This window comes from Candoia aspera, chromosome 5 (genome assembly GCF_035149785.1).
Source record: "Candoia aspera isolate rCanAsp1 chromosome 5, rCanAsp1.hap2, whole genome shotgun sequence".
Classification (NCBI taxonomy): domain Eukaryota; kingdom Metazoa; phylum Chordata; class Lepidosauria; order Squamata; family Boidae; genus Candoia; species Candoia aspera.
The window spans coordinates 91,962,486-91,986,357 of record NC_086157.1 but is presented as its reverse complement, the minus strand read 5'-3'; the positions used below and the strand labels follow the sequence as shown (position 1 = coordinate 91,986,357).

Genomic DNA, 23,872 nt, shown 5'->3' with positions numbered 1-23,872 from the left:
TGTCTTGTTTTAACCTTGATCAAACAAACCAACTTTATATTACTTTCATTTACATCTAACAGTCTTGATCTTTAATTCACTCAGGTGTTGTCTTTTTCCCACCACAAGTACTTCTTCGAGGCTTTAACAGACCTCTTGTAAATCCAGTGGAAAGTCATTATCCAGGTCATTGTCTTGGTTTGTCTTTTGTATTTCCCCTTTGATTTTCAAAGCCTTAACAAACTTCTTTTGTGTATCCTGTAAAAAGTCCTTATCAGGGTCGTTCTCCTGGCTCTTCTCTATCTTGTAATCCATACTTTTTCCTGTCATTTGTATTTCCAATTTGAATGCCTTGTCTATTTTGTAATCCACACTTTTTTTAATCCAGTATTTCTGATTCCACTACTTCTGCATCAAGCAAAATTTGTTTCACATCTATCATTCCTTCATTAACACCCTTTAGTCATAGTCTATCCATAGAAGCAGACATCATTACTGATATTGTTGATGTTGTGCCTACTAATTTCTGGCCCCATTCTTTGAAGATCTCCTTTAATATTTCAAATGTTACGGTATTTTGGGTCATTTTGTAAATCCCAATCCTGAAGGTAATTTTTTTTTTTTCCCTTGTTTGCCTGGACTTTTGTCGCCTCTAGAGTCCAATTTAAATCATAAGATCTCTTATCTCTGTTATGACTTGTGGTAGTCAAAATAACTCTGGTTCTCATGAAAAGCTGTTTATTTTATATTGTTAATTCCAAAATCGTATAGTAAAAGTTTCAATTTCAATATAACTTTCTTAGTTCAAAATCTTATTTCGCTTTTTGCTGTTTCTCTCAAGTTCTTTAAGTTCTTAAACTTATAGTTATTTTTTCTTTTGTTCAGGAATAAATCACTGGTTCGTTGGTCTTTGCCGTGGTCATTGTCTCCACTTTCCACTGAGATATGTTTAGTTTGCCATGCCTCCACCGGAAGTCCTTCATGGCTGATTTCTTAGGAAAAGGAATTATCCCAGGTTCCTTTGAACAAAGAGAAAATATGATCAGTCCTAAATAAGCCACCTGTACACCTTCTAGATCAAGGGAAGGTACTTTGGTGTCCATTGTAATTATTAGAGCTTTAAGTAGCCTATATGGTTCTTTATGCCACTCTAAATAGATCCAATCAGGAATAGAAATAAAACATTTCCAGGAATTCTGAAGCTGACAGGGTAGGGATAAGAACGGTTTTCTGGCTTTTTTCAGAAAAAAAAATTGGAGAGAGATACACATAGGCATGGAACATTTTTTAAAATCCTCTGTAGATGTAAATGAATGGGCGGACAATATAGCCAGTACCCACCCTTCTTTTAGTGCTTGAGGACAGGTGGAGGATAGGAGCATCTACCAAGCTCTAGCAGCAAACCTATGAGACCCGAAGTCTAAGTCCTTCTCTTTTGAAAATAAATCTTAGTGCCCCCTGGAAGAAGAAATACATTCTTAGGTTTCTGTTTGAAAACTCTGCTATGTAATTTGTTCTCAGTATATAGGTAACTGTAATTACCTGATACTGTTCAATCTGATATAAAAATTTTGCTAGGTTTTTAGGTAATTTTGGAGACTGAAGGCTTTTTAATCTATCTAGGTGTCTATTCTTTAAATTTAAAAAGAAAATATTAGGAAATAGTTTATAATCCATTCGTTAAATTCTTTCAGTTTTTAAGACAAAATGCAAAGAAAATGGTTTTATCAAACTGGTAATTTTATGATTTGGCTAATGTAATATGTGATTGAATCTGACAAGAATAATTTTAGCAGGATGAGGCAATTTTAACACATTATGCCAATCCATCTCATCTGTATTGGCTTCTGGTTGTTGTTCCAGCTTGGCATTTCAGTACAACATGTAACATCTGGACACTATGATTTGTTTTTTTAATTGTTCTTTTTTTTGTAATGTAAGCCACTCAGAGTCATTTGGGGTTGAGTGGCCTTTCAATTGTATTAAAGAAAGAAATCTCCTTTTTTTTTTTGTTTCTTCAGAAACTTAAGTATTGAATGAACATGTGGCCCTTCAGGTTTTGTTGAACGGCATCTTACGGTATCCGTCACCATTGGCCATGCTGGCTGAGGTTGTTGGGAGTTGTAGTTCAGCAAAATATGGATGACTACATGTTATACACTCTTTTCCTAAAGCCACATTGTTGAATTTGATGTTTTTCAGAATATGTATGATTTTAATTCCCATAACTGCCATGCTGGTTGGTAATTATAGAAGTCGAAATCTAACACATCTGGAGTGTACTGCATTGGAAAAGGCTGCCCTAAAGTCACCTATACAAGAGACCACTATAGATGGAAAGAGAGCATTCTCGGCATTATCACTCTAAAGATGTTTGTACAGCCATAACACTATTTCTTTTGGTGTTAGATTTAAATCACTGTTCACTCCTTATGCCGCTCTGATTGTATTAGCTCTTGAATATAATATTTGCTCTTTTTTTGGCTTTGCATTGAGGGATTTTTTTTTTCAAATAACAACTTTCTAATTTTATATTCTTAGATTTTAGTAGTTTTCTGTTTTTGAAATGACCAGTGCCTAGGGAATTTATTTGACAGACGTTGGAGAATAAATAATAACTCAGTTTTATGCAATACAAACCAAATGTGCAGTTCCTAATTGTGCAGTTTCTAATCTACATTGGCAGTTAGAGCACATTTCGTAGAACTCATCAACCATGGAGTTGAATGGGATCTTGGAATCAGCAAAGCCATTCCTGAGAAATGGTCATCTAACCTTTGCATAAGTGTCTCAAAGAGTCCACCATCTTTTATTCACCTGTCAAACAACTGTTTCCAGTAGGAAGATTTTTCTCGTGTTGATTTGAAATCTGTTTCCCCATAATTTGAATATACTGTTTCTAGTTTTGTTTCCAGAGCAGAGAACAAGACAGATATTTAAGTACTGAAATCATGTCTCCCCTTTATATTTTTTCTCTGGTCTAAATATATCTAACACTTTCAAATGTATCTGATAGAACAGTTTATGTATCTGTCAGTCTGAGTTGTTAGAAGCTTGCCCAGCCTCTCCCAGGCATACAGGTATCATCAACTTATAACCATTCAGTGACCATTCCAAGTTACAATGGCACTGAACAAATGGTGGTTATGACTGGTCCTCAGAGTTCTAGCTATCCCAGCACCCCCGCAGTCAGGTCACATGATCGTGATCATGGCACTTGGCAGCCGGTTCGTGCTTATGACCAGTTGCAGCACCCCACAATCATGTGATCGCCATTTGCGACCTTCCCTATTGGCTTCCCTAGAAAGTCAATGGGGAAGCTGGCAGGGAAGGTTGCAAGTCACTGGAGTAAGTTTCCCCCACCTGTGTACCCTCTCCCAGCCCCTCTGCACTCACACTATACTGACCACTTGCACACCCCAGTGCACCCTTCCAGAGCCGCACAGCGCCTCCCTCACAAATCCCCTCACACCCTTGCATATCCTCCCTGAGCCTCACCACACCTCCCTTGCACCCTCACACGCCCTTGTGCACTCTCCCTGAGCTTTGCCATGCCTCCCCTCGGGCACCCTTTTCAAGCCTTGCCGCACCCCTGCGCAGCCCCATATACCCTCCCTGAGACTTGCCACACCTCCCTCACACCCTCCTGCACTCCTTTGCACCCTCCACCACCCAGCAGCAGCCACTTACCTGCCTTCTGGCCTGCTTGCAATCCACCTGAGACTTGCAACTTCCTGCCTGCTTCCCTCTGATTTGGTTGTGGGAAGCCAGCAGGCAGTTGCCTTGCCGAACAACTGGGATTCGGTTAACAACAGCAACAGGAACTGCAGGGATTGCTATCGCTAAGTGATGCAGTCACACTTTATGACCGTATTGCTTAGTGACAGAAATTCCAGTCCCAATTGCTGTTGTAAGTCAAGGACTACTGTACCTCACTTTGTCAAACCCGTTCTTAAAATGCGATGCCCCAAAGAACATTGTACTTAAGATACTATCTGACAAATGCTGAAAATAGTGGAATTGTTATTATCTGGAAACTGTTACTATAATGTAGCCTGTTTTTTTCCTGCCAAATGTGTGGACTCGGTTAGTTTAGCCTTTTAGCTTTACAGAAAATGTAATTAGCAAATTAGCATTAAGAGTATTGATTTGCGCTATTATCTTTCTTCAACTGTATGATATTGGAAATAATTTGGCCTAGCATTTAGTTTAGTTTGTGCTGTTTCACACTGAATCAGCAGTTATAATCAAGAGATCAGTTAACTTTACTGTGCTTTTGCTTACAGTGACCAGTGGTTTCTCATATAATAGTAATAATTTGATAAAAATAATTTTTAAAGCTCAACAGTCAAAATGAGTTCTTTTGCTTAGTTAGTAGCTTGGGGAGTAAAGCAACCACCAGTAAATATATTATTAAAGAGATTCCTTCTGTCACTTCAAATTTGGAATGATTTTTATTTTAATCAGCAAAATCAAAAAACTGTCAGTATTTAATAATTGGCATGACTTGAAGCTCAGTGTTTCAGTGTCTAAAACATTGTGCAAAATGAATATAAGTGGTCTTTATTATTCCTTGTTTAGTTTAGCTTTTGCCATTTAACTTAATTTTTAAAAATTAAGTAATATACTATTATGACAGGCTCCCCCACCGTGTGCATTCAACTACTACCTTCCAGTGGCTTTGGCCATTCAATCCCAACGGTGCCATTGTGGAGAAAGCTGTGCATTGAAGCATGCAGTGTCTGTGTATCTTATGTGAAGTTTGATGGAAATCAGCTTTTAAAGCTTCTCTTCATTTGAAGTACTCGCTATTCTTTGTGTTTGATGCTTCCTTGCTGTTCCTGTATCTAAGTCCCTTTTCTCACCCAACTCTAGAACTTGGCAGACAGCGTTGTCATCACTGATGTTCAGAGACAGTTCTTATGTCAAGAGGGACATAATTAGTACAAGAAATAAAAAGCAGTGGACAGGTTATCATTTCTCTAACTAAAATGGAACAAAAGCCTTTAAAGCCCTATATGGCATGGGGCCAGGCTACCTGAGGGACTGCCTGTTCCCCATTACATCAGCCCGTCCCACCCAATCATGCAGAGGGGCCATGCTGCGGACCCCATCTCTAAGACAACTTCGTTTGGCGGGGACCAGGAAGCGGGCCTTCTCTGCAGTAGCTCCTGCCCTGTGGAATATGCTGCCCCCGGAGGTGAGATTGGCCCCATCGCTCCTGGCCTTTCGGAAGCGTCTGAAGACCTGGTTCTGCCACCTCGCTTGGGGCGGAGAGGGGAATAGATCTACATGGGGATGGCTGCTATAGACCACTCCTCCCACACCTGGACTGTTTTAGATTCTTTAGCCACTTGGATTCTTTATTTTTTGCTCTTATTTATATTATTTATTACTGTAATTTTATATTGTATATTTTATTTATTGTGTGATTGTTGTTTTAATTGATTATTGTAAACCTCCCAGAGTCCCCTGATGGGAGGAGGTGAGCGGGGACAAATTGGACAAATAAATAAATAAGGCAAAATTACTTCAAAACATCATGCTTGACATGTAACAATTAAAAAAAAACTGTTCTGTTTGTTGTTCAGTAATGTGAGCTAAGTCTCATCCATATTGATTTCCTAAAATTCATTTTGTTTAGTATCACTTCTTTTCAGGCACCTTCTAAAAAGAAAATTGAAATCAGCACTATTGCAAGCAACTATCATCTTGAAGTTAATCCAAGGTATGTTTATAATCAGGTCTGAATATCTCGTTTTGGGCTGCAGGATCTATGCAATGTTTAAAGAGACTGCAATTTTAGTCATGGGTTTTATATATGGTACAGTTGATTACCATCATTGTTTTAAATGATATTCATTTCACATTAAAAAGTTAGCATATGTCAACTTAGAAGGTAGTAAATTTTATAGATTAAAATTTCCTGTAATGTTGAAGTAACATGGGAAAAAATATTTGGGAGGATGGAAATTTAGAGGAAAACTGAAATATATGCAGTATTCATACATTTTATAAAATATATTATTGTGACTTGATTTGCGTATAAGATAATGTTATATAAATTGAAAAGTATAATTTATTTAGACAAAATAATATTTAATTTACTTCAAACGTTATAAATTTTTGTTGCAAATGGAGCTACAACCTACTAAAATCTGAAGAATATAGTCTGTTTAGGAAAAATATGCAGGAAAAACTAACTATAATCACCATTGAAGTGAAGCAAAAAAGTTGTGTATTCTGAATTTTGTTTTCTGGTATATCTGACAGATCCAAAAAGAAGTAATTTTCAGGAGAGGAAATTAGAAAAATGGGAAAACAAGACACAATCGATATTATAATGTGCAGTCTGATAGTTTCTTGGAGACTAAGGAGATCTGGTGTATAGCTGGGTTAGGGTTAGTGGTCTGCACATTTACAATCCATGCTTATGTAAGAACTCCCTGAAGTTCTGCATGCATTTTCATGGCAGTAAGCTCCATTAAGAGAGCCAGTTTGGTGTAGTGGTTTAGGCCCGAGGCTAGAAACAGGAGACAGTGAAGTTCTTGGTTCTCTCTGAGCTTTGTTATTTGCTTGCAGTCGTTTCATTACCCGACTAAGTGACATCATCCGTGCTAGTCAGTTTTGTTTTGTTCCTGTTTATATATAGTAGCTGTAACGATTGCCTAAACCCAAATACTCAGTCTCACAAGCTCGGGCTTAAAGATAACTGATTTATTAAAGGAATAGTATGCAAATACAGAGAAAGCTGAGAATGAGCAAAAGCGCGCCAAATACAAACTAAATACCCTTGCTTCAAACCCAATCCCGCCCCTCGCCCCACCATAGCAACCACCCCCTCCCAGGTGTTGGCAACCGTCACACATCGGCCTGGGAAAGTAACCTTGAAGACATGTCATAACCCAAACATACATTCCTGCAGAACAGCAAGGAGATTACAGCCTGGCACGGCTGAAATTCCCCTCCCCGCAAATGACAGACACGGAACAGGAGAGTGACATGTGAAACGTTACGATGTATTCAAACCATTGGAACGATGAACATGACATATCGCCCCCCTTAAAGAAACTAAACTAAGCAGCAAGTTCATGCGGCTAGGCAGAATAAAGACGGGCTAAGTGATTTTACAGTGTGGGACACGCATCAGCACCTATACATAGGAAGACACGCATCAAAGAATCCACATGTGAAACGCTCCCATTCATCTCTACACAAGATCTAAGCATTGGCATGAAAATTTTCACGATGCAGATATTAGCATTGAACATTGCGATCATGACAAAACGCAAGGAACAGGTTACAGTGGTTAAACAGCATATAAATGCAAAAGGCTAAACAGCATGAGAATGCTAAAGCAAACCACAGAGCCCCGCCCCTCCACTCAGTCCGGAGGGACATGCTTCCAGCAAACAAAGCCCTGAAACCCACCCCTATCTCGCCCGAAATCCAGGATTTCTCGCTGATCGCCAGCCTCGCTCGGTGGGTCCACCTCCTCCGCCCTCAGTGCGATGAATGCGTCGCCTTCTTCCTCGGGCCCCAAGGCGGGCTGTCTCACCTCGGCCTCTCCGCTGCATCCCGCCCGACCGCCGCCGCTCTCCACGCAGCCCAGGCCCCTCGAGGCCGCACCCTTCTTGGCGCTGACACAGGCAGGAACGATGGCTCTCTCCTGCCGCGCTTGCATCCCGTGGAGCAGCGCCATCTCCAGCCACAGGAAGTTCCTCATCCAGTCCCGCTGCGCCTCCGAGCGCTCGCACCGCAGCTCGGTTTCGGTCAGCAGGAACACCCACCACTCCAACGAAAATGCCGATGTGCCGCCCTCCTTCGCCGGAACCATGCAGCCACGCCGCGTCCCAGCCTGGGCCATCAAGGATGCCAGCCACTCCGGGGACCACACCGGGGCGCCGCTCTCCACCTCCAAACCCATCCCCGACTCCGGAACATCGCTACCGGCCACCGCGCTGAGGTCGCTCCCCCGCGACTCTGCCCGTTGCGGCCTGACCCGCCGATCAGCGAATTCCACCTCCGGAAACGTGGGGTATTGGGGTCTCCAGGTGGCATGAGCTAGCCCCGACCGAGCTTCCGCCACGCCGTCCCCGCTGGAGCGCTGTTGCGCCCCGATTCGTCCATCCATTGTTAAAGTCATCGCTAGCTCTCCCCTTCACCAAAGGCTTGGATGGGGGCTAGCGGAAAATTTCATTATGATTCTCAGCTTTATGTAATGATTGCCTAAACCCAAATACTCAGTCTCACAAGCTCGGGCTTAAAGATAACTGATTTATTAAAGGAATAGTATGCAAATACAGAGAAAGCTGAGAATGAGCAAAAGCGCGCCAAATACAAACTAAATACCCTTGCTTCAAACCCAATCCCGCCCCTCGCCCCACCATAGCAACCACCCCCTCCCAGGTGTTGGCAACCGTCACACATCGGCCTGGGAAAGTAACCTTGAAGACATGTCATAACCCAAACATACATTCCTGCAGAACAGCAAGGAGATTACAGCCTGGCACGGCTGAAATTCCCCTCCCCGCAAATGACAGACACGGAACAGGAGAGTGACATGTGAAACGTTACGATGTATTCAAACCATTGGAACGATGAACATGACAGTAGCTTGCCCTGCCAGTGGTGGGGTGGGGGTGTGGTTTTCCCCTTGGTAGTTCCTTGATTAGGGTATTGTTTTCGGCTACACTGAGATAAGAATGGATTAACATCAGACAAGCAATCAAGCAGAAAATAATACCCTAATCAAGGAACTACCAAGGAGAAAACCACACCCCCACCAACCCCAAGGACTCCACAGTTCAAGCCTGAGCTACATACATTCTCTTTTATTAGGAGGCTGTGAGTCTAATCTTGCCTTAGGCACAAAACCAGCTGGGTGACCTTGGCCGGATGACTAGCACGGATGACTCCCTCTCAGTCCTAGGAAGAAGGCAATGGCAAGCCACTTGTGAAATCTTGCTGAGAAAATTGCAAGGACTTGTCCAGGCAGTTACAGAACTCAACACTGATGCAAAGGTGTGCACACACAAACACACAAGCCCCATTGAACTCACTAAAATTTTATTTTGCATAAATGTGAATATGTAGGAATGGGAATGTTGCTGAACTTCAACCCTCAACATTCTATTAGTCATGCTGTCTAGGGATTATGGGAGTTGTAGGATAAGATCAGACAGAAAAATCTTGCAGAATTTTTTTTTTTTATATTACCTTTCAGTGATGCAGGGAACAGTGACCGGGTTGTAATACAGGAGTTGTTGAAGACAGTAGCACAGTCACGGCAACTTGAGACAAGTACTCAGCGTGATTTTAAAGGTCTGTAAATAAATTGTGCAATGGTATGATGAGTTATTTCTACAAACTTAGTCAACATTATATGTTTTTCCCAAGCAGAAATGTTTGGGAAATTGATCATATGCAGTAATTATAAAGTTATATAGTAATGTGTAAATTAGCACTTATATTCATTAAAAAGTATCTATCCACACATAGAACCACAACTCAGTCATAAAAGTTTTAACTCTTCCATACATAAATTTTAAAACTGCCAATAAGTTACTACAGCTCCTTGGCATCATTGTAGCTTATAAACCAATGAAATCCCTCCAAAGCAAAGCCAGAGATGACAAAACAGGCATCATTTACAACATCCAGTGTAAGGACTTCAAAAACTACAAACTTCTACAAACAGGTAGAAGATTGGCAGAATGCATCCACAAACACCAATTCTCAGTCAGAAGTCATGAAATCAGAAGACTTCTGGATGAGGAAAATGGTGAAGTAGACATCTCTGAAATAGTGGAGATTGTGCGGCAAGCCCAGTCCAATGGAATCCTTCCGTATAAGGAGAGGACAAGAGTTTGCCACTCGTGCTCTGGGTGGCTGCTCGAGTTGGCTTGTTTGATCATGGCTAAAATATGGAAAACAATTTTAAAATTCTGGAAACCCTTTATGGACTTTTTGCTGACATTTGGACAGAAATGTCAGTGATTTTTGGATTTGTGAATGAATGGGGAGACTATAGGAAGAAGTGAACCATGTGTATGTAATTTCATAGGGGGTGGGGAACTATTAATTTGCCTGTGCTTGTTGCAAGGAAGTTCGGGAGTCACTTTTTAAATACTTTTTTCTTTTCTTTTTTGCACTTTGTATTTCTTTTCTATTCTTTTCTTTTTCTTCTGATATCAGTTTGTATTATCTTTTAGCATTGTAAAACTCTTTAATAAAAAGTATTTTTGTTTAAAAAAAGACATGATGAAACATTAGTAATTTCACAGCACATGAATAGGTTCAACTACAATTTCAACTCGAAAGCTATAGAGATTTTAGATCAAACCAAATTTAAGAAAGCAAGAGAATTCCTAGAAGCTTGGCAGTCTGCCTAATTAACAGACATATAGAGATAAGACCATTTATGAACCATTCAGAAGCAACAGCCAAAGGTCAAAGAAAGGGGGAAAAGCAGACCAGAGTACATCCTTCCTTATCACATACCTATTAACCTGAAACCAGATAAGCAGGAACCAGCACCTAATTACCACAGTAAGGACTAGAAAATAGCATGCTGATTAAAGAAAAAACAATACCATCTATCAGTACATTCTGCCCAATTCCAATCAAGGCTGATAGAACAACTTGCAATATATAGACAACCAGTAAACCTCACTTCCCTCATGTCAGAGTACTGATGATGTTAACTAGACTGATAATGAAACACCTGCAAGAAGAAGACCAAATTTGGAGAACATTAAGAACCTAACACACTTATATCACTTATAACACTTAAAATAATCATATAACTCAGATTTATTTCTTTAATCAAGATCCTTTCCATATCTACAATTTTCACTTAAAGCACATAATTTTGAGCAAATGAAAGTTTTGTAGGAATTCTGTGACCTTTGAATGAGCATTCCCAAACACTAGCAGCTCTCTTCATTTGATTCAGAAGATGGGGAAATCTGATAAGAGAATGTGTTATATGAAGCCTTGCAATCATGTTTTAGGAACAGTACGGTTTGCATACTTCTGTATTGTAAGAAAATATATTTTTAAACTTTCTTTTTTTCCAATTTCAGGTGCTATATATATTGTTAAATAATCCAGTGAAATGCAATATTTATAACATTAGCATCAATAGAAGAACCAATGTCCATATATTTGTATCTTGGACATTAAATGTTTATAGTCTGTGAATCAGCTGTGAAGTAGTATTTTAGATGTTGCCTGTGTCATTTAGAGGGCTAGTTTGTTGTAGCGGTTAAGGCACCAGGCTAGAAAACAAAAGACAGTCAGTTCTAATTTTGCCTTAGGCATGAAGCCAGCTGGGTAACTTTGAGCCAGCCACTCATTCTCAGCCCTAGGAAGAAGACATTGGCAAACCACTTCCAAAAATCTTGCCATGAAAACTGCAGGGACTATGCAGGCAGTTGCCAGGAGTCAACATTGGCTTAAAGGCACAAATAATAAATAAAATAATAAATGGTCTTTTATGGTAAAGTGATTACATATAGGTCTTCCTTGTCTAAAACAAGTTACATTTTTATCATTTGGTTAGAATGGAAATTGCACACTTATCCTTGTCATATTTTGTTTGTGATTTGTTTACAGAAATACTAACCCAAACATGCATGTATACAGAGCATTATTGAAACTACTTACATGTGCTGTGATTTTGTATCTTTAGGTAGGTAGGTAGGTAAATAAATAAATAAGCAAGCAAGCAAGCAGATTCTTTTGGGAGGGTGTCTTTCTCATTGGGTGGATAGATATGATGGAATATGTGTTTAGAATATTTACAGAAGCTATGGGATGAAAAACAATCTCATGGGTGTATGTGGGAAGAAGGCCATAGTTTTCTGAGTAGGAAGGCTTCATCCTGGCTACTGAATTCAGTTGTAACTAAAAGTAAAATAAGAATATTATATTATGATAATATAACTAAAAGTGATTGCTCATTTACTTTTAGTGGTGCTGTTGACAGAAGTGGACAAGCTTACAAAGGATGCCCAGCATGCATTGCGAAGAACAATGGAGAAGTATATGGCCACCTGTAGATTAATTCTTTGTTGCAATTCTACGTCAAAAGTCATTGCACCCATCAGGAGTAGATGCCTTGCAGTGCGAGTCCCCGCTCCAAGCATCGGTGATGTAGGTTCATGATGAAGGCGAATCATTTTCCAGGGTTTATTTGTGCAGTGTTGTTTGCATGAAGTTTCGCACTTGATTTAGCAATCCTTGTTTACTGTCTTTCTCTGAATTATTTATGCTTATTTAGTTAGCTTATATTGAACAATGTTGCTGAGTGTGAATGTAATTTTTACAACTTAGATTCATGCTTACTTTGCTTTCTGCAAGGACAGGGAGATGTAAAGAACATAGTATTTTTGAAAAGGCTTGGAATGGAAGGATTCAGTCTGTGAAGGAGGAATGTGGTGGGGTCCTAGAGGCAAAACAGTAGGGAATACAGAATCCTCTGAAACTCTTCTCATTTGTCAGCACCATTCTTATACGTCTTCACTAGGACACAGTCTTTCAACTTTATCTCTAAAATAAAAAGAATTAAATACCAGAATTTGTTCGGTATTTGATAAGCACATTTCACTGAAGTATCTTGCTAAATATGTAATTTAGACTCCAGGTTTGGGTATAATAGCAGGAACTATGATATATGATATCTCCCCCCTCCTTTGGTGGGAGATGGGCGGTGATAAAAATTTGACAAATAAATATAAAAGAGCCAGTTTGGTGTAGTGGTTAAAGTGCTGGGCTAGAAACCAGGAAAGCAAGAGTTTTAGTCCTGCCTTAGGCATGAAAACTGAGTGGGTTACTTCGGGCCAGTCACACACACTCAGCCTAACCTACCTCACAGGGTGGTTATTGTGGGCAAAATAGGTATTAGCTATTTTGCTGCCTTGAATTATATATAAAAAGGTGTGATAAAAATATAATAGTAGTAGTAGTAGTAGTAGTAGTATAACAACTGATGATTGTTGTGTGATGCACTAGTGGGTAGCATGTGCTGGTAAAATCTGCTCCCCCACCCTTGAAGCCATTTCCCTGATGTTAAATTTTGTGCCAGACTCTGAAATGTTCCCTGACTATAAATTTTATCTGGCATTTGCCAGTTTTGAATCTGTTAGTTGGTGGTGGCTATTAGTCTTTGGCCTGTGGTAAATACGGCTGATTAATCCAGCAATTAACAACATTGCCAACTTGACTGCATAAGATATTCTGTGTCTCTTCTGCTGTAAAGAGTCCAGGGTACAATTACTTTCTGTGAACCAAAAGGCACTGATTTATTTGTGGGAAAATTGATATAGAAGAAAAGATCACACTCAGGGCTGCTGATTTAAGGTATATGTGACTTACAGAAGGCAAAGAAGGAATAGATGACTGGAACTAGGTAGATGTAGGGCCGGTATAATCAGTATTTCATCGATATTGTCTCCAAACTGATATCCTTCTTAAACAGGGACTTTCCTCTTTGTTTACTCCTGCATTAATTGAATTCCAACTAGTGCAGGGATGTGCAAGCTTTTAGAAAGCAAGTAAAGCTAATTTTTGCCTTATCAAATACTTAGATCTGTATCGTTTTGTCAAATGTTTGCAAGAAGGAAGGCCTGACTCTTCCTCAAGAATTAGCTCGGAGAATTGCTGAAAAGTCTGGGAGGAATCTCAGAAAGGCTCTTCTGATGTGTGAGGCATGCAGAGTACAGCAGTAAGTTTTTTTTAAAAAAAACTTGAATGGATATGGAGACAAATAAAAAAAAACAGCACCAAGTTAATCTTAGCAAGTCTTTACTACTTGTCTCACAGGCTTCCTTTCACACCTGATCAAGACATTTCTGAGGCTGACTGGGAAGTATATCTGAGAGAGACAGCCAATGCTATTGTCAGTCAACAGACACCCCAGAGGTAAGTTAGCGTAGCAGATAATAAATGACATTGAAAAATGTCAGGTTGTAAAATATAACACACATGTTTTCTGACACTAAAGATTTACATTGATGATTCTAATACTGATGATTTTAATACTGCGACCTTTTAAAGGGATGACTAGATAACCTGTAACTAGACTTAAAACTTGTAAGAGGTGCTGTAGTTTGAATTAGATATATATCATAAAACAGTCTTTTACAGATGCATTCAAAATAAAAGGAAAATGATCTGTATACTAGCTGCGTATGTGAAGACAGCAAGATCCTAATGGGTAACAAAGAGAAAATGAAACTACTTGGCCCCTCTTTTGGCTCAATCTTCTCTGGATGTATTCTACCAGGTCACTGTGAAGAATGAAGGAGCAGGAATGAAGCTTGGAATTATAGAAACATGATCAGGGGACACCTGGATATTTTGTATAACTTAAATCTTAGGGCCAGATGAATGGGATCCTAGGGTGCTGAAGGAACTTTCTGATGTCTGGCTAAACATTTGAGTATTAGTTTTGAGAAATATTGGAGAAAGAGTGGAAGCACCAGATACTGTAGGTAAAGAGGACAAACACTGTCCTGGTCCTCAAGTGGGGAAAAGGAGTTTTGATGAAGCTATAGATCAGTCAGCATCATCTGAGATCAACTTATAAAGAGATCAGTCTATATGTATATGGTAATACTGGGATGTCTTTGTTGAACTCTTGCCAGACTACTCTAATCTCATTTTGATCAAGAACCTTCCTTGGTATAATGTGGGAATGTAATGCATATAATACCTTGAATTTAGCTAAACATTTGACAAGGTACCCTATGATATTTTGATTAGAAAGCTAGTTAAATGTGGGTTGAATGAGTGACAATTAAGTGGATGCACAACTGCCTCAAAATATTGTGCTCAAAAAGTGCTCATTAATGGTTCCTCATCAAACTGGAGCATTATATCAAGTGGAATGCTGCCAGGTTCAGTCCTGGATCCCATACTCTTCAACTCTTTTATTAATGACTTGAATGAAGACATGGAAGCAATGCTAATTCAGTTTGAAGATGACACAAAATTGGGGGGATTACTAATGCTGTGGAAGGAATTAGCTCTTGGTAGGTTTAACAAGTGACAGAATAAAAAGTACTTTGACAAAGTAATAGAATGAAATTTTACAGAGACTAGCGCAGAGTTCTTCATTTAAGAAACAGACTTCTAATGGAGAGAATAGAATTGGCAGTGGTGGGTAGCTTTCTTGGATAGGCAATAGTACTTCTGAAAATGATCTTGGAATGGGAGTTGATTGGCTTATAGTCAGTCTGCAGTGATGTGCAAAAAGGCAAATTCAGTTTTAAGCTGTCTCAGCAGAAACATTATTTCCAAATCATGGCAAGAAATTATTCCAATTTATTCTGCTTTGGCCCATTGCTAATTTAAGTAATATGTCAGGTTTTGGGCCCCATGCTTTAAGGAGGCTTCAGAAAAATTGGGACAATTTTAGAGAAGAGCAAAAAGGTTGATTGGGAACTTGAAATTATGTCCTGTAAAGGGATTGAAGGTGCTGGGGATATTTTGCCCTAAGAAAATACAGTTGGGGGACAGAGGAATGTAAAAGCACACATCAAACATCTGTCAAACAGAAGAAGATCAAGACCTGTTCTCTCATTCACAGGGCAGGTCGTAGGATAATTTGCTTAAGGTTCAGGAAAGCAGATTAATATAGAAAATAAAATCCTAATGGTAAGAGCAGTTGGACAATAGAACCAATTACTGAGAGAAGTGGTAGGCTTTCCTTTATTGGAAGGACACAAGTAAGATTAGGTATCCATCTGTTGAGATGCTTCAACTCAGTGTTTCTCAACCTTGGGAACTTTAAGCTGTGTGGACTTCAACTCCCAGAATTGCCCAGCCAGCATGGGGAAGTTGAAGTCCACACAGTTGACATCCACACAGCTTAAAGTTCCCAAGATTGAGAAACTCTGCTCTAACTCCTGTTCCTGCACTGAGCAAGGGCTTGGACTTGAGGGCCTATGAAGCACTTTCCAACATTATGATTTTATGAAAATACAGTGGCCCAGTAGTCTAGTCAGCATACTGATCACACACTCCCTGTTTTTTATAGTCAACTTACATTTTTCAAATCTGCAGCATAAATGAACAAACAAATTAAATTTACTTCTTACTTTTCTTTAACTTGCTTGATAAAACCTGCTCAGATCTTGATTATGGATGCTGGCCTAGACTGTGGTCCTACAGCTCTGGTGTACTTGCTTTTAACCATATCTGGAAGCGTTCTTTTTGTTTATAATAAGTTCAGCGTATAGCATGTAGTTTTCCCAATAAAATGTAAAAGAAAAAATCAAAAGCGGAGCAGGCACCACCACAAAGGCTACCCAGAGTGATGGTGGACTCCCTTTTGTTGGGTGTGCTCAAGCAGAGGTCGGAAAATCATCCATTAGGGATGCTTTAACTCAGACTGACAACCTAGATTGCTGTCCTAATTATAAGATTGTGCTATCGTACTAGTGGATCAGTTAGCAGCGTCAATACTGGTGGCCTAAGGCCTTTGCTCAGTTCAAATGTAGCAATTTCAAAAATGAGTTGCTGACAGAGTATGCTTAATTTTCTACTATTGCTTTCACATACTGTAGACTTCAGGAAATGCTTGTTGCGAAGAATAAACACCACATGGGCTCCATGGATAAAAAGCCTAATCTAGTATTATACAACTTTCCTGTGTTTTAAGCAGCTAAATAGACTGTAGACAACTGTATCTAGTAATTTCTCTTAGCAGCAGCAGCAGCAGTTCTTTTAATACTACTAGTTCTATATATTTTCTTACTCAAATATATGAATACATACTTTGTTTCTGCTAGGTTACTTCACTAGATCTCCTTTTGTTTTGGGCTGATTCAGTATTCCATTTCTTCTCTAATTTGTTAGAACCCTGTTTGCTTCTGGCAGGTTAAACAGATGGGTTCACAGTAATGGCCAGTCTCAGAACTGCAACAGTGAATTAAACTATTGTAAAACAATAGTTTGGTGCAATAAGGAACTTCCATTTAAAAATGACAAAAATGACAAGGGCAGCTTTTTCCTAGTTGTTGATCCCCTTTCACCTAGGAAAAGAGATGCAGTCTGGTTGCCACGTGTTTGTAGGGTGGTATATGTATTGTATTTGCAGAAAAAGACTGAAAGCCTCTTACAATGAATTTGGGGAGTTTTAATTTCCTGTGATGTGAATGGGTGACACCGTGAGTCACATCTTCTGCCTGCTCTCATTAAAGCTTTATAACAGTCTCCATTTTTAAATGTAGCTTTAATAGAAAAAGAAAACTTGTGATTTGATTATAACCATGGATTCTCCTCTATGTGATTTTTATTTTGAGCTTTTTTATATATGTGGCTTTAGGCAGAGTCAATTAGATGGGTGCTTAGGACTTCTTGGTATATTTTCTGTGGTTAAAGACAGACTGTTTTCTTGCTTAGCAATCATTCTGGTTGTAGGGACATTAACTTTAGATAGCTCTGTCTGTTAAAAAAAGACATTGAACAACAGAGAGTGGATTCCCTTTGGCTCAATTTTATGGCATGTATGAGCTTCTCCCCACCCTGGTTTTCTCTGAAACTGTTGGGATTACAGCTTTCAGAATTCTAGCTAGCATATCCAGGTTGGGAAAAGCTGTGATGGACATATTCAGTGGGTTCATGAAGACTTGCAGAATACAGAGTCGGGAGTCTGATAGCACCTTTTCCAACTAACAAATTTTGTTAAAGGCATAAGTAGCTCATGAAAGCTTAGGCTACCAGACTCTTCCTGATTTTTTTTTATCACCATAGACTAACATGACTTTTTTTCCTACCATGTAGGAAAAAGGGAAATCCATTGTTTGGAAGTGATTTAGGAAGCATTTTGTGTTTGGAAAAGTGGCTACATTTGAGCTCCAAAAAAAGAACAAGTCCCATTTTCTCACCCTCCTGCAGCTTTCTTATAATGTACTAGAGTAGAGATTCTTAAGTTATGAGCCAAAGGGGCTTTGCAGAAAATGTGTGAAACCGCCAAGAATGTCTACACTTGATCATTTTTGTTGTTAAAAGAGATTGAAGCCATCTTGACTAGATGTTGAATTTTTGAGCCTGTGGTAGAGAATTACTGGAGTTGTTTATTTTCCCCTAAATGATTATATAGTAAAGGTAAAGGTTTCCCTTGACATTAAGTCCAGTCGTGTCTGACTCTAGGCGGCGGTGCTCATCTCCGTTTCAAAGCCGAAGAGCTGGCGTTTGTCCGTAGATGCTTCCGTGGTCATGTGGCCGGCATGACTAAACGGAATGCTATTGCCTGCCTGCCGAAGCGGTACCTATTAATCTACTCACATTGGCATGTTTTCGAACTGCTAGATTGGCAGGAGAAATGATTGTATAGGCCCTGTCATTTTCATAATGCAGTTTAAGATTTAGTTGTGGTAGTGCCACAACTACCTAAAGATTTTTTAAAACATTAAAGTGACTGTATTTTTAATTGTAGAACAAACTTTTTTACCACTTAAATATTACATTCAGTCCACTCTGATTGCATTCTGTTCTTTGCTCGCCAGTAGGAAAAAAATAAAGAAATAAAGGAGCAGAAAAAAACATTTGAGTTGTGAGCGAATAAATTTATTTCTGATGTAAACATAAAAGTATATTTTGAAAGAGATATAAGGATGCAGAACACTGTAATTTGGGGGATGTTAAACATTTTATATGCTTTTAAAAAAAGAGCGGGATAAACATGTGCAATCTCTGAATTTTATTTTCTTGGTAATTGAATTATTCTAGCTATATGTTTTAAAATTACATTTTGAGATAGAGTGTGATTGTTAAATAAAATTGGTTGAGTAAATTAAAACTTTTTGTAAGACTTGAAAGTTAAATTGCAGCTCAGTAATAATTTAATTTTATTCTAATAGACTACTTGAAGTCCGTGGGCGACTTTATGAACTTTTAACTCATTGTATTCCTGCAGAGATCATAATAAAGGTAACTACTTCTATTGATTCCTACTTGGTTTACTAATTGAGGCTAACATTAATTGGAGCTGGGAAGCAAGAAGGACTAAGGTTTAGAATAAACAATTTGAGCATATTTTTTTATATCTTGAAAGAACTATTGATATCCTTCCTGTATCAAATCAGATTTTGCTATTAAAGTTGAAAAATATCATGGATAATTGTAAGGATTATTGATTGTTTTTTAGCCTGACCCAACAATATGTTGGATTCCACAATCCACAGCAGGAATGTACAGATTGTGGATTATGAGAGTTGTAGTTCAGCACACCCGGAGAAGGCTAGACTGGGCAAAGCTGCTTTAAGTTACGGAAATTTCAGAGCATACAAATGCACTCATTGTGCTTTTTCCTTTTGGGATAAGCAACATTGTTCAAAGGGTAAAAACAAAGTAAGGAATAGTAAATAAAATAAAATAAATTGATTAAAGGAATGGAAATCTAACTAAATCAAATTTATATTAATGCCATTCATAAAACCTTTCCATAACTTTCTATTTCAAACCATCCTTGCTTCTAACAATTCCATAAACTAATTTATAAATTGCCTTTGCTTTTACCTCTTGCTTTCTGAGGATTCCATGAATTAAGCAATCATAATTTTTTCCCCTTTTGTCTCAATGCATTCAATCTTCCTACATATATGTATTTTACAATTCAGTGTTCATTCATTCTTTCTATATGACCAAGCCACCTTAGGGTTCTTTCACACTAGCCACTCAACTTTTGTACTTAATCCATTTCATTCATCACCCATTCATCCTTGATTATTGGTACTTGTTTTACCACCCATACTTCTTAAGTGTCCCATTCCCACTATGTTCAAGTGTTATGTTTCTCCTGACATACCCAGCTCTAACCTCTGTTTAACGAAGTAGGCAGAAGCATATTCTTATACACAATCATTTTTGGTTTTTTTGACATTCATTCCTTGCAACGGACCACATACTATCCCTCTACTTTTCTACCAACATTTGCACATTTTCAAATTCCTCCATCCATTTTTCTATCTGTGTGAACATTCTGCCAAGATACACAAATTCATCTACTAGGTCTAATGTTTCACTATTTATGTGTACCTTGCAGTCATTCATTCTTTTTTCCTTGTGAAATACAACTTGATTGATCTTCAATATATTCATTTTCAGAACCATAGTCCTCATTGCATCATATAGTCTATCCTACATTCACTGAATAATTTGGGTTCTCACCAACTATAGAGCATCATCTTCATATAGAAGTACACACAGATTCATGTCTCCAACCAATACAGTACTTGAATCACCACAAGCATTCCTTGTTCATGCATCTTTAAATATATTAAATAACCAAGAGGAGTATCTTGTCCATTCCTAGTTCATTGGTGAACTATTCACTAAGCATTCAATTTATTCTCTTGCCTGATCACATACTGCTGGTATACCACTCATGTTGCATTTCGCAACCAATCTTCAACTACACAAACAAAACATTCCTAGCTCAGGTCCTTTCACTTTATCATCAACAAATGTATAATAAACTTTCTCAGTTCATACATTTATTAATAATATGCTGAAAGGCAAAAATCTGTACCTCTCCTGCCTGGCTTAAAACAGCAGTTCCCAAATTTTGTTCACCGGTCACTGTTTACAGTCAAAAAGCAACAAGTAAAAGCAGCATTACAGCACAATGATAGTAACATGGAAATAATAAAATCAAAGAAATATCTTTACCTTCGCCCTCATTTTTGCAGCAATCATTCTGTGGCACATTTTTTTTTTCATTATCCACTGCCTCTTTCATTTTATCATTCCACCAAACATAGTTTTTCATACTTTTGTCAGCATAAGTTCACACACTACTGCAGCACTTTGCCACATAATTCTTTCCATTTTGTCATAAGCTTCTGCTTCCTCTTTATGTCCATTTTCTAATCATTCTGTTGGGAAATTAATCTGTCTTCTAATACATTTTTATAGAGAGGACTTTTACTTTCTCTTCCTATAGTCCTCCTTTCACTGTACTTTCTATTGCTTCTTTTTGTTTCTGTGTCCATTTTTCTCTAAGATCCATTTTTTACATTACCCAATAAATGCTGTCCCACATTTAGGTCTTCTCATCATCTTCTCATCATCTCATAGGTAAAGGTAAAGGTTTCCCTTGACGTAAAGTCCAGTCGTGTCCGACTCTAGGGGGCGGTGCTCATCTCCATTTCTAAGCCTTAGAGCCGGTGTTGTCCGTAGACACTTCCGGGTCATGTGGCCAGCATGACGACACGGAACGCCGTTACCTTCCCGCCGAAGCGGTACCTATTGATCTACTCACATTTGCATGTTTTCGAACTGCTAGGTGAGCAGGAGCTGGGACTAGCAACAGGAGCTCACCCTGCCGCGCGGTTTCGAACCGCCGACCTTCCGATCGACAGCTCAGCGGTTTAACCCGCAGCGCCACCACGTCCCTTCATCATCTCATAATCTTCACTAATTCTGTCATGTGTCATAAACAATCAAATCAGTCATGCTTTTCAGTTCAGCCCTTTGCCATGTGAATGTATGAATATTTACACTGAAGTTGCATATTTCAATCACATTTTTCTAAGCAGAAACCACTCACCATTTACATTCATTCTTGGCCTCCACATGGCACAAACACTTTTAATATATTCTCTTATTCCCACCCAATTCTTGTTACTTAAGAGAAATAACTTTTCCCCCAGATCTCATTCATTCCTTCAACTCCCAAACCCATTCCTGGTTCTTTTACCAGCACAATTCATTGGAGAATTGTCACCAGTCTATGAATTCCTACTTTCATACATACTTGCAATCATCTAGGTAGCACCAAGTCATCATTTCTGACATACATTTAGACCTTTCATTCATAAGAATTCATTTAGACACCTTCTCTGGGTGTATTCCTTAGCCTTATTCCACAAAATTGAATCACCTTCATTCAGATCTATTATATCCTTTCTCTGTCTCTTATAAATGTATTTCACAAATATAACATCTTTTTTCCCTGTACTTTTAGTTATTTGTTAACAAAATAGTTAACAATTTGTTAAAAAGTTATTTTGTTATGCTCCAAGCCTCAGTGTTCCATATACCATATTTAACAGATGGCCCCATGAATGTTGATTTTTACTACTCATTAAGGCTTTGATCAACTTTTACAAAACTCTTTTAATAAGATAAAATAATAGACTAAGTTAGCAACCTAAATCGTACCTTTGCTACATGTAGCATTCTCTGCTAATGGTAAGTACATATGCAAGTCAGTTTTGGCACATTTTGGCCAGTATACCACAACTTAATCAAAATCAGTTTTATTCCAAGCATTCTATTTATTCCATACACTCAGAAGAATGTAATTACCTTCCTCTGAACTACTACTGTTTGTGATCTATTTTAGGGTCTTCTGTCTGAACTTCTGAACAACTGTGATGGGCAACTAAAAGGAGAGGTTGCACAAATGGCAGCTTTCTATGAGCACCGATTACAACTGGGCAGCAAAGCTATTTATCACCTGGAAGCATTTGTAGCCAAGTTTATGGCCCTTTATAAAAAATTTATGGAAGATGGACTTGAAGCTATGGTGTTTTAATACATAGGTTTGAGAATGCTCATGGTTTGTGATCCTGAACTGTAGGAACTGCAAACCACAAGAGTTTTACTGTATCCTGACAATAAAACAAAATAGTTCAATTTCTGTAATTCTGTCATGTGTAACCTTTCAAAGCAGTCCAGTTACTCTGGGAAAAGTAACTTATTTTTGAAAGATTATCTTGGCAGCAGAGCAATGCCAGCATCAAGGATACTTTTTTGAGAAGTAACCCATGTGGCTTTTTTCACTGTTTCCATTTAATTTAAATTTAGAATATTGGCTAATGTTGGATAGCTGCAATTTCCAATCATGAAATCGAATAGTTAAGCTATTGTTTTATAGTCTGAAATTAAGCATGTTTACCAAGAAGTAATTCATTAAGTTCAGTGGTATTTCCATCTGAAAGGTCTACTGCAAAGCATACATTATGTTTGCTGCAAAGCATACCTTATGACCCCAGTGATGCTATTTCTGGGTAAACATGCATAAGGTAGCATCCTTTTTCTGTTTTTTAACGTAACCTAGCAATTAGAAATATCCTTTTTGCATGTGTCACTGAAATAAGCAGAATCCAAAGGTTGTTAAAAATGGATCACTGTGTATTGATCCATTTGAGGATGAAATGGCTTAGGTTCATGTAGTTCTTTACTTTAAAAATGATAGTGAAACTTTTCTGCTTTATGAACACTTTAAAATACTTCTTGAATAAAGTTATAAGTATTTAATAAATCCAATTATTAATTAAATCCTCATTAAATTATTATTAATTTATCAGCAATGTTTAACTGTCTAAGTTCATATATCAGATAATTCTTGTTTAAGTTAGATTTAATTCTCTTTCAGAAAACTTCTGAGGGTGTATCCATAGGAAGGCAACCTGGACAATGGGTGGGGTTTGGAAACCAAGTGCTGTGAGGGGATATTTCAAGAGTGGGCATGTATAGCCTCTAGAAGAATAGATTGTGGGAAGCATAAATGCTCTTGATAAGCCCTGACTTCATGTTCAGTCTTTGGAAATAGGATGCTTTTGGATGGCAAGGAGGAAAGAGCTAAAATTTCTCTGTCACCTTAGATGGAGTCAAAGGGAAAGGGTGAACTGACCCTCTTCTAGCTAGTAGGCAGGCCTTGACTTTTTCCTGTCTTGTGGAGGAAACTTTTTGTCCTGGAAGGAGCATGGCTTTTCATCAGCTCCTCTTGGGATAAAAAAAACCAAGATCTGTGCTGCCTTTCCTTGCCACATGAAAGCTCCTTCCTGGCAATCATGGCTTAGTAAACAGGTGAAGTAGGGTTGGGGGAAAAACACCCAGTTGAGGTTCCAGGAATAGCAGGGCACGGAGTCCA

At 38.6% G+C, this 23,872-nt stretch overlaps 1 protein-coding gene across 1 annotated transcript in view; it reads left to right on the top strand.

The window, feature by feature from the left end:
* RFC3 (replication factor C subunit 3) overlaps positions 1-22,636 on the top strand; it is a 31,268-nt gene extending 8,632 nt beyond the window's left edge. Inside the window, exons 3-9 of the mRNA XM_063305697.1 lie at positions 5,640-5,707; positions 9,206-9,303; positions 11,957-12,138; positions 13,572-13,708; positions 13,807-13,905; positions 18,852-18,921; positions 22,340-22,636. Of these exons, the coding sequence (XP_063161767.1) occupies positions 5,640-5,707; positions 9,206-9,303; positions 11,957-12,138; positions 13,572-13,708; positions 13,807-13,905; positions 18,852-18,921; positions 22,340-22,531 (846 nt within the window). The 3' untranslated portion in view covers positions 22,532-22,636. The remainder of the gene's footprint in view (positions 1-5,639; positions 5,708-9,205; positions 9,304-11,956; positions 12,139-13,571; positions 13,709-13,806; positions 13,906-18,851; positions 18,922-22,339) is intronic.
* The last annotated feature ends 1,236 nt before the right edge of the window (positions 22,637-23,872 follow it).